General features: G+C 31.6%; 1 protein-coding gene across 1 annotated transcript; it reads left to right on the top strand.

Moving 5' to 3' along the window:
• Positions 1–3,936: 3,936 nt before the first annotated feature.
• LOC132184285 (serine carboxypeptidase 24-like) lies at positions 3,937–11,329 on the top strand. Its single transcript, XM_059597858.1, has 9 exons — positions 3,937–4,311; positions 6,930–7,037; positions 7,857–7,952; positions 8,052–8,144; positions 8,251–8,336; positions 8,610–9,010; positions 9,119–9,214; positions 10,500–10,605; positions 11,007–11,329. Exons 1-9 carry the CDS (start codon positions 4,068–4,070, stop codon positions 11,148–11,150), a joined length of 1,374 nt encoding a protein of 457 aa, XP_059453841.1. The 5' UTR covers positions 3,937–4,067; the 3' UTR covers positions 11,151–11,329.
• The last annotated feature ends 830 nt before the right edge of the window (positions 11,330–12,159 follow it).

Here is a 12,159-nt window from a genome sequence, read left to right as displayed (position 1 = left end):
TATATATATATATATCATGCATATTAATATTGAATTTATAACTCATTTTACTATATTCATATAATATTAAAAAGAGTGTCGTTGTGGTACTACTACTATATATTACTAGAAGTCCCCCACAAATGGATATGGTAGTTCACATGATATTCACCATATCAATCACTAAAATGTGGACTCACGTGGCACTTATCATGTCAACTATTAAAATATGAACTGACACGTAACGGTCAACATTTATTCCAATAAAATATGAACTGTCACGTGAATTTATAAAAAAATTGTAGTAAAAGGCTGTATTGCCCCAAAATTTTCCTCTTAAAACAAAAAAAAGACCCATAACTTTATGTGTGTTTTTTAACAAGACATATTTTAATTTCAATTATCTTGATATTTGACAAGTTCAAAATAATCATATCAATTATCGTTTATTCAAGAACTGCGCCATATATAGGGGCGAAACTAACTTAATTATCGCTTGAGGGGCTCCATAAATTAGTTCTCCAAAAAAATTTAAAAAAATCCCTCAAAAATATATGTTTTATATAAAGTATGCCCTCAAAAATTAATTTCTCTTCCACCATTTTTTATTATATATGTCACGGGTGCATGAACATTGAATGCCACTGTTGGAGATGGAAACATATTCATCATCTTCTTGAGAATAAAGAAGGAAGGAGAAGCTTCCTGGACAGTGATGTTCCCCATGGTACAGAGAGGTTTTGCACGCTTGCAGAAGGCACGAGGATTAATGTGAGGAAACAGCATTTCGGAAATCATGGAAGAGATCGATCTCATGCATCTATAAGACTATAATAGTAAGAGTTTTAGAGGAAGAAGCAACGACTATATATATAATTAGGTCAGACTGATCACTACTATTGGAGTATTAATTCAATCACCATTGTCAGAGCATGTGGTGCTCATGGAGACTGGAGAGATCGATCTCATCTATATTGGTCAACAAGTGCAGCTATATTTATAATTTGTGATCATAAATGGGGGAGGGGAATTTTGGAAGAAATTAACCTACCGTTTTAAGACTTTTGAGTGTCTGACCAAATCGGATCTAAGATCTTGTAGATAATCAAATTATGAAATTTATGCCACTTTAAGTATTGAAACACTTAAGAAAATGCCACATATTAAAAATGTGGCATGTTATAATTGAGAATTGAGTATATTTTCATCAGGTTCTTGCTGTCTATGCTGTAAAAAAATTTGGGTCAAAAATTGTCTTTTTGTTTTCTATAGAAGTAGTATCTCTGCAAAAATGAGAAAATAGTATTTTGGGAGAAAAATTATTTATGGTTGCCTTGATAATATGCCACATTTTTAATATGAGGTGTTTTCTTATTGTTTCGATACTTAGAAACGGTCTAAATTATTTAATTTAAGAATCTACAATTTTTTAAAAAATTATAGGAGATCCTGATCGTATTAGGTAAAAGAATTTTCAGATATAGCTAGCTTTATCATTAGTACACTTTCTAAAACGAACCACAAAACTCTTTTGAAAAAAAAAAAAAAAAAAAGGCGGTACCCAATCAACTAAATAAGTGTCTGAGAGTGGGTATCAAGATATGAATTATAATATTTTATTTTGGATAAAAATTTCCTACAAATTAAATTGTAAAAGTTCTTACAACTAGTCTCTATACAAATGGCACTTGTCTTTAATCATGTGAGAATCACGTGCTTTCTTATAAATGTTATTAAAAAGCATATAATAACTTACATGTTATTAAAAAAATATGTATATATATGCCATTTGTTTAGAGACTGAGTTTAGGAGTTTCTAGTTTCTACTAGTCGAAATGTTCAAGCTAAAATCTATTTCTATATGTACCATCCCTATTCTTTTCTTTTTTTTTTTCACCTTAATTAGTAAATTAAGGACAAGCTTGATCTTTAAATTATTGACAAACTATAATATAATGATGTCACATAAAGTACCTTTGCTTCTTTGCTCTGTAATCTACTTTTAATTAAGTGTGTATAAATGTCATCATTCTTACTTAGGCAAAATTAATGCAACGAAACTCCGATTAATGAAATAATTGCACTATATATATATATATATATATATATACCTTGATTCCTGATGTGCAAGAAAGGTATAATAAAACTTGTCTTTTAGCTAGGTCTGCTAATTAATTAAATTTGACCAATCAAATTTGTTGAACCACTTTCATTGCACGTTTATATATAAAATATGATAATTTGTTGAAGGATGGCCAAACCTTTTAACTCCTCCACATCACATCCACTAAACAGACAAGTTTTTTCTTTCACGTACAACCCCACCAAACGGGTAATCAATCCCATTTTTTACATTATTAATTAATTTGCTAATTAAAGATTGAAGTTGATTAACAGACATCTGTCCAATAATGGAAAAAACAATCAATAATGTCGTTGTCCAAGTTAGTTTGGTTTTGTCGTTGAATTCGAAAGAGTTTTTTTTTTTTTTTTCTTTTTTCCTTGGAAAAATTTCAGGGATTTTGACCTGCACCATATGTTTAAGAATTAGGGGCTTTACTACCCCAAGAGAAATTATGAGGTGATGGAGACTTCTGTGTTGGCTAATGAGCAGTCCTTAATAGACCAGGCCTCCAACGCCTCTTGTCTTATATGCCATAGCCAAAGAATCAAAAGGTGCAGGCCGATGGAGGTCATAAGACTTCCAACCCCACATCAAATTCACCTCCAATATCCTCTCTCTCTCTTTATATATATTTAGGACCACTAGAGAGAGAGTTAATATATTAATTAATTAAATGGATAAGTTAAAAATTACTTATCAGTTTTAAATTACATGATAATTTAACATAGTATCAGAGCGACTGTCTTGAGTTTACATCTTAACTCTACGTGATAATGTCAAGTAAGTAATTTTTAGTTGGGAAGTGATTGAAGTGATATACAGTAACTAGATATATGTAAAAAAGTTTTATTTTATAATGAATTTTTATTTGAATAATAATAATAATAATTTATTAATGTGATATATAAAGTAAAAATATTAGAAATTTGAAAAAATTGAGAGCTTGGCATATTCATTATCAAACCGATAATTTAATGTACATATATAGGGAGAGAGGCGAGCCAAGCTCAAATACCTAGGTAATTGGTTTGACACAACCTCTCATATGAGTTATCTTGCTCAGAATTTGTAGTAGATTTTTTTTTTTTTTTAATTTTTTGAGAAAGTGGGAATTAATGCTAAAACAAGTGATTGGTCAGCGAAAATTATCATTAAATTTTAGATAGATTATTGTTAGATTCTGAATACGATAGTTATTTTTAATGACCGCTAAGTTAGGATACAAACACTTGAAAGTATAAAGGTGAGAATTTGTTTAACATTTCTCGTTGAAAAAATTAAAGAATTTTGAAAATCAAAAGGTAAATTTGTCTCATTTGACCTCATTAACACCGGAAACAACGCTATCAATGAGGGAACAACATCATCTCCATTTCATTTGAACTGAATAATATCCGATTAGTTATATTGAATAAGTATTTTTATCTTTTTGAGGAGATAAAAATACTAACAGGATATTATTTAGTTCAAATAAAATAGAGAAATCCGACTTAAGATCCTCTCCATTTTAAATGAACTGGATAATATCCAATTACTTATAGTGGAAGAATATTTTTATTCTCTAAAAAAATAAAAAGACAAAAATATCCTTCTACTATACCTAACCGAATCTTATCTAGTTCATTTGAAATGGAAATTGTCATATTTCCTAATTCGCACATTGCATCTTTATCCTTAAGTTACTTCTCTTGTGATGCATTTATGATTCTGCTTCTGGGTTATTAACTAAGCTCTGATCAGGTATCAATTGCCTTGTAGGACCAACCACCTCTTCTCTCTCTCTCTCTAAATCGGGAGAGATATAGAATGAGCTAGAAGGTCCACAGAGCAGCCCAACTTGCAGTTGTGTAGCAATGCAGCAACATCAGCTGCAACCCCAACCCTACTAACCTATAATTGACCCATCAAATTTCTCTTCACTTCACTTGAAGAACAAACACACAGAGAGAGAGAGAGAGAGACAATGGCATTCCTTCTCTTCATCTCCTTACTCTTTTGCTCTTCAACCGCCGCCGCCATCTCTGCCGTCCCAAAACAACAAGAGCTGGATCGAATTTCAGCTCTCCCCGGACAACCACCGGTCACGTTTTCTCAATTTTCCGGCTACATTCCGGTCAACGAGCAACATGGCCGAGCTCTCTTCTACTGGTTGACCGAAGCCACTGCTTTTCCCGAGAAGAAACCGCTTGTTCTTTGGCTCAACGGAGGCAAGTTTTCTTCATCTTATTTTCTCACTTTTATTTTTCCACCGACTATATTATGTATAAAAGTTGTTCTTTTTCTTTTCCTTTTGGGGAACACTCTCCATTTGACACTTGCAGAAGCCATTAAAGGCATTGAAAGACTTGTCTTTTTCAAAATAACTAATCAAACATTGACAAGTTGTAAGGAATGCAAGGACAAGATTTAAACACAAGCCATGATCGAATTAGTTGCTTTCCAGAAATCAATTAAGTAAATGAATTTATTAATTTCTGTTACTTAATTATTTCATCATGTGTAAATGTAACATTATCGTGAATAATGTTACATTTCACACAAATATTTCATATGCTTTGAATCGTAATTATTAAAAGTCAATACTCAATTATTAGTTTAGTATTATGTGGTTATAAAGACAATCTTAATTAATTTTGGATAATGTTGTTGATGGCAAAATGATTGAGCAAACTATTTGTGGCCGCCAATAAATATGTAATTAAACTATATACTTTGCACGTGTCACCACCCCACGTGTCCTAGCTTGTACACAACTTCAAGAGTCAAGACCCTTCTGTTTCTCTCTATGCCTCCCATCAACCATGAGATGGAGCACATTAGCAGGCAGGCACTAAACCAGGCTAATGTGCGCCAACAATCACCATCAATCGGGTAGTGAACCACTGCACCCACCATGGAGAAAAAAACAGCCACATGGGTCCTCTCGTGATCTCTCTGTGTCTGTATATAGGCCTCATTCCTTCCAAAACTGACGTTTATTCTCTCTTTTCTAAAGCACTACTCCTTTACCTCAGTGAATTTTTTTTCTTCTGTTTGTCTGTGAATGAGGTTGTTGGGGGGAGAGAAAACACCAAATTCTGCTCAAAAGTGAACCTACTTTTTCGCTTGATCAACTTTTCTGATCTTTCCATATTGTCCTTGCAAAAGATGCCTTTGTCTCTGTCTCTCTATCTCTCTCTTTCTTTCTCTCTTGTGGATATTCACACTCGCTCTGTGTGTACTTCCATCTTTGAAGCACGCGCATTCAGAAGTCACCAATGGTGGTGATGATGATGATGTAGGGTTATTAAGCTTTTTTCCCCTTTTGGGACCAGGAAATGTGAGATAAAAAAACAAGAAGTACTTCCAAATCATGTTAGGATATGGATAGAGCGGGTCTTGGAAGAAAGTATCACTGTGAAAATCAGTCATTTAATTAAGATTTGTAAAAAGAAAAAATAAAAGACTGATTTTTATTATTATGTCATTCTAATTATATGATTATTTTAAACAATTTACTAAATAACATTAGTCACGAGGATAGTTAGTTCAGTCACAAGTTTTAAAAAATTTAAATTGACAAAAAAATAAATTTAACTATTTAATTAATACTTTTACAATTCCTCTTATAGTATGCTCAAGCTCTTCTAAGTGAGTTTAATACTAAAATATTTAGGTTACCATAAAAAAAAAAAAAAAAAAAAAAAATGAAGATGATATGAACAAATAACTCTATTTTATGTGAAGGTTTAAATAAGTTCGTCTTAATCTGTGTATCTTTTGCTTCTGTAATCACTTTGTGCGATCCTTTGAGAGGATCAGATCACTTGTTTGACCTATTTTTTAAGCTTTATAATTATTTTTACACTATTTTAGTTTATTTTTTATTTATTGTTGAAAAACTCATCCCTTTTTCGATTTTAAGATAGTTCATTCTCTATTCATTTTAGATTAAGAATAGAAAATATTTTGTAACCCTTTTTCCTTAATCAATTAAAAAAGAAAAAATCTCTATTAATTCCATAATTTTCTTGTTACATATATATATATATATATATATATATAGACTGTATGTGCTATATATAGACAAAAATTGAGAATCGTTTTAGGAATCTACAGTAAGAGGATCTGTTCAATGAATCGTTCATGGTAGGTGGCGGTAGATAATTTCTGTTTTGCCTGAATTGTCTGGTTTCCACTGTAGAGATTGTTTTCCTTAACATTAATTGTGCCTGAAATAGTGCATGGAAGCTGACATCCCATAGAATAAAATATATAATTTTAAATGGGTAGGTTTCGACTTTGATTATTGCAGTCTTGCAGAGGCAAATAGTATACATGTTTGTGAAAAAGTTGTACAGATATTATGCAGTCAAATCAACACCTAATGTTTACAGGAACTTGACTATAGATATATGGGATGGAGCTGCTTTGATTTGTCGGTGCTGGTATTAGTTATCTATTTACGTACACCTAGCAAATTAATAAAGTGGGATATTATATTAAACTTTAATTATGACATCACAAAATGTTAATTCTATGTTAAGATGAATTATTCATATTAAGTGTATTAATTACAAACGTTTATTTGCATAATTTTCCAAAGACAGAATTAGAAATTTAACTTTAAAAAAAAGTTTAATTTTATAAATCAGTCTAAGCTTGTTTCCCGATTTGAGCTTTGTATTGAAGTACAAGCAGTATATTTTATCTTTTCTTTTATTGCTACGCTCAAAACAAGATTTATGCTGATCTCAAGAGATTGACCACAATTATATAATAATAAATAGTGTAATTATGCAGGGCAGGTTGCAATTATCTAATAATAAATTGTGGAATTATGCAGGACCAGGTTGTTCATCAGTAGCATATGGAGCATCAGAGGAAATCGGGCCATTTAGAATTAACAGAACTGGTGCATCTCTTTATCTCAGCAAGTATGCGTGGAATACAGGTAACCATTAAATATTATTCATTTTGTTCTTTTGATGAATTTAATTATATTGTGGAGAATTTAATTAGAACATGTTCATATATGGCACATGCATTAATCATCATCACATGGATCACGCATAGATAACATCAACATGCTAGTCTATCCATCTCGGTCAAATGGTTGACAAACTTCTACTATAGCTAGCTAGCTACCAATCAAACTTCTACTATATGACCCAAAAAAAAAGGGATGATTAAGACACCATGACCATGACTTTTATGACCCTTTTTTTTAGCTCTTATATTAGTAAATAATTAAGAAAAATATTTGAGTTATTAAGTTTTTACTATAATTTTTTTACAAATTAATATAGCAATTTATATGTGCTACATGGCACCACATGGAAGAAAAAAATTAATCAAAATTAAATTGTTTAGTGGTTGGCATGATTATAAGTATCATGTCAGTTTATAAGAAATTTATAATAAAAGTTGTAGGGTGATGTTAAACAGCACGCATGCCCAGTTAATTTTTTTTTTATAATTAAAATATTAAAAAAAAAAAATTAGCTGGACGTGCATGACTGTTCATGCACGTCAAACGTGCTGTGAATCAGAGTACTCAAAGCTGTAATATCTTTAACAACAAGGATGGACTCAGTGCCCTCCCAAGCTCTCCTCCAGTAAAAAAAAATTCTTAAAAAAACTTTTTTAATTAGCATATTTAATTAGTGTATTTCGTCCACGCGTACTGAATTGTTAAAGCAGCTAGTTGGTAAACTTTGTCTTAGTTTGTTTCTAAAATATCTAACTCTAATTACTTTTTTATGCTTTACAGAAGCAAATATATTGTTTCTTGAATCGCCTGCTGGTGTTGGTTTCTCTTACACAAATACAAGCTCCGACCTTGAAGATTCTGGAGACAAACGGACGGGTAACAACAAATCAACGAAGATTATATAATATTATTGTTTTGTTGGTATAAAATTATTTCTTAGTTGAAGCCTAATTAGTTACCAATTTTGTGACACAGCTCAGGATGCTCTAGTCTTTCTAATTAGATGGATGTCACGGTTTCCACAATACAAATATAGAGAATTCTATATTGCTGGGGAAAGCTATGCTGGTATATATAAGCAACAACTAGTAATTAATCTATTAATTACTTTCTCAAGAATTCTTAATTAGTAATTACATATATATAAGCTAATTTTTTTGCTCTTTTCTAATAGGGCATTATGTTCCTCAGTTGGCAAAGAAAATTGTCGATTACAATAAAGCAAACATGCATCCCCTCATCAACCTTAAAGGCTTCATTGTAAGTTAATCCATCTACAATATTGGTAGTGGTATTAAAGTTTTTCTATAAATTTTTTATAAACTGCTGTGTTAATTCACATGGCATGCATTTACCACATCAGCAACTAAAACGTAAAGTGTCACGTGACAGTTTACATAATATTTGTTATATCAACTACTAAAATGTGACTTACGTGCCAACTCACGTTATCGGTTTGTAAAAGATGATAATGAAAACTATAATACCCTAAACATTTTCCGAAGTTTTTAAACGAAATTGTAATGCATGCAGGTGGGAAATGGCGTAACAGACAACTATTATGACAGCATTGGAACCGTCACATTTTGGTGGAGCCATGCAATGATATCAGACACAAGCTACCATTCAATTCTAAAGCACTGCAATTTCAAGGAGGAAAAAACATCACAGAAATGTGATGATTCAGTGAGTTATGCCATGAACCATGAGTTCGGAGACATCGATCAATACAGTATATATACACCATCTTGCTTGGCGTTGCCCAACACTACAATGAAGCCTATGAGGCTCAAAAATACTCTTTTGCGTCGGAGGGTTTCTGGCTACGATCCTTGTACTGAAAATTATGCAGAGAAATATTTTAACCGGCCGGAAGTGCAGAAGGCAATGCATGCAAATGTTACTGGAATTCCTTACAAATGGACTGCATGCAGGTATATACGTAATTTACATACTCTTTTTTCCTTTTTTTTTTTTTTTTAGTATGAAATGAAATTTATATCTTATTCGGAAATTAATATAATTTTGTATGGGGCATGCAGTGATGTTCTTATAAAGAACTGGAACGATTCTGAAACTTCTCTGCTACCCACATACAAGGAGCTGATTGCAGCTGGTCTAAGAATCTGGGTTTTCAGGTATAAGCTCTGATAAAACCTCTATAATATTGTAAAATAATTGCTGTGGTTCTTATTTCTTATTCAATCCTATCATCCTTTCCAGAAAAAAGAAAAAAGAAAAGTGTAAACTAAAAGAGTTAAAAGTAGCAGGAAGTAAAGTATTGGGTGGTTTATTTTCCTTTCTATTTTGGATTTTTCCACAGTAAAAAAGAACAAAACCAATGTAAAAATATTTTGGAATAATGTCTACTTTAAATGGGGATAATTTGGTCGAAAAGGAACAAGCCTATTGAAGGAATTTTCTTAGATTTTTGTGCACTTAATTTATTCAGATAGAATTTGTGGAAGGAAGGGATTCTTTTCCACTGTAAAGGAGAAGTTCCAGCAAGTAAAAGTTACAATTGAAAATGCTACCCGAAAATTTAGATGATTTACATAACACGAATGGCCATTTTTTTACATTAAATGGGCATTGATTATAAGTCTTAGGAAAACAAGGAAGACTTGTAATTAATTAAGCCTCTGACTCTTAGTAATTGAAAGTGAAGCATTGGTTGCATGACAGCGTGTCACCTTTCCCTTTCTCTAGTTGAAAAATCAATTTCAGATTGTCTTGTCACATAAAAATGACACAACATCTACTTTCTCTAGCCAATTGATTTGAAGGTTGAGTGCTGGACTGTGCTTGATAAGACTCCATTGCTGATCATTTTAAAATCTCAATTTTTCTCTTTGACCAGATCATTAATGCTTTTGTTATGGAAAGAGTGTCACATTAAAACTTCATTTAAGGTGTTGTTTGGTAAATTGGTTGGTCTAGACACTATAGTTGATGTAAATTTGATGTGAAAAAAATAAGAATATTTGGTATAAAAAAAATAAAAAAGTGGTATAAAAAAAGTAAAAAATTTTTGTTTTATAGTGATTTTTTTATTTGAATAATAATAAAAAGTGAAAAAATTAAAATATTTTGATATTGATTCTTTAAATAGTGTCTATGATGATAAATGTGCTTGATAAAAAATGGAGTCAAGCCTGACTCGACTCCATTTTTTTTTTAGAAACTCCATTTACTGATGGTAGTAACCCTTCTGCTGTTGTACTGAATCCCTTCAATTCACTGTACGTTCCCCTTTTGGGATTTTTACACAAATTAATTTAATATTTTACTAAATAAAAAAAAAAAAAAAAATTAAGCTCAATTTAGATGAAAACTTTGTTCTAATTTGAAAAGTTTCAAGTGCAACTAAAGGGATGGGGAGATGGAATATATGTTAATGCTTTTGTTTCTAATTTGATGCAGCGGAGACACAGATTCAGTAGTTCCAGTGACTGCCACTAGGTTTTCTCTTAGCCATCTCAATCTTGCAATTAAAACCAGGTGGTATCCATGGTATTCAGGTGGTCAGGTAATCACAAAATTTCATTCCAAATCAATCACAACTTCCTTAAACATAAGATTTTGTGTCTCGTGTACACAGAACATAAGTTAAGAGTGTCACATCAATAATTAAAAAGGCATAACACCATAACTTATATCATAAATTAAAGTACAATTCGAATTGCTAATAATTCAGACAGCAAATATGAGACAGCTAATATGAAGTTTACTTGTCCAAACAATTTTAAATTGTCTGTCCACACATTTTGAATAAGTAAACCCTAGAAAAACTCATATTTATTGTAATCCGTGCAACAAATTATTAAGAATCCGAATTTCAAACCGAAGCGATCAGACAAAAATATTGATATTCATAATTCATAAAAGAAATGTTGAAAGAAAAAATTGCTAATTAAATTCCTTTTATAGGTAGGAGGATGGACAGAAGTGTACAATGGGTTAACCTTTGCTACAGTGAGAGGAGCTGGGCACGAAGTTCCACTATTTCAACCCAAGAGAGCATACATTCTTTTCATATCGTTTTTGGCTGGGAAAGAATTACCAACATCTTGACAGATTGTTTGGAGATGATTAGCAACGATAATTGGTCATCTTTGAGGAAGTTCTTTGTTTAATTGTTTCAACTAACTTGAAATTCCACATAATGGTGGGTAGGATAGAATCATTCATTCAAATTAGCATTTATAATTTTAAGGACAAAATTGTTACATTTCATGTTATAGACCGATGCAAATTGGATTAATATTGTCACTCCTCAAGTTCTTCAATGCAAGCATGAGATTCATTTAAGTAATTTTTACTGCAACTTCCTTACAAACATACGTTAACGTCCATATTTTATAAAGATAAACGTTATGTGGATTGTCACATGAGAACCTTCATTTCAATGAATAACATGATAAATGTCATATAGATTGTCTTAACATCATCTTTTCAAATTCAACTTTAATTACTTCCTTTTTTAAATTATTCTGCAATTTTAGCTTAACATGCCTTTGTAAGGATTTTTAAAGGATAAAGATCTCCAGTAATTTATTACACAAATTGCTAACAATTTAGATGGTACATATAACCATGTAAAAGAGTACACATGAAACCCACCAATCTTATTAAGTAATTGAACGGCTCAAAATTTATTTGAACATGCAAGTCTCTGACAATATACTGCCAAAATTGTTTGAGATCCATATCATTTTTAAAACCTTGGTATTCTCCCATGTATGTCATAATCCAGTTTCAATTCTTACTAGGCCCAAAAAGTATATTTGGAAAAGAAGCAAGAGCCAAGTTTACAAATGAAGAAAAAACACACCCTTTACATTTTGTAGAAATCAACAACTGGAAAATTAGCTGGACACAGGTTCCAAATATTTCTACTCTTCAATTTGAATAAAACAACATTGTTAGATTCAAGGTCATAGTACAAGTATTCCTTCTCTGTTCACATACAAAATTGAAGTGCATCTCAGATACCAGTCTGAGATGAAAATATAATTACTTCAATCCATCACCCCATGCCTGGAGGCATTCCCAAGCTCTGAGCAAGATCACTCATCCTCTC

This window comes from Corylus avellana, chromosome ca6 (genome assembly GCF_901000735.1).
Source record: "Corylus avellana chromosome ca6, CavTom2PMs-1.0".
Lineage (NCBI taxonomy): Eukaryota > Viridiplantae > Streptophyta > Magnoliopsida > Fagales > Betulaceae > Corylus > Corylus avellana.
The sequence above is the reverse complement of the archived record's forward strand: the minus strand, read 5'-3'. Positions and strand labels throughout refer to the sequence as shown.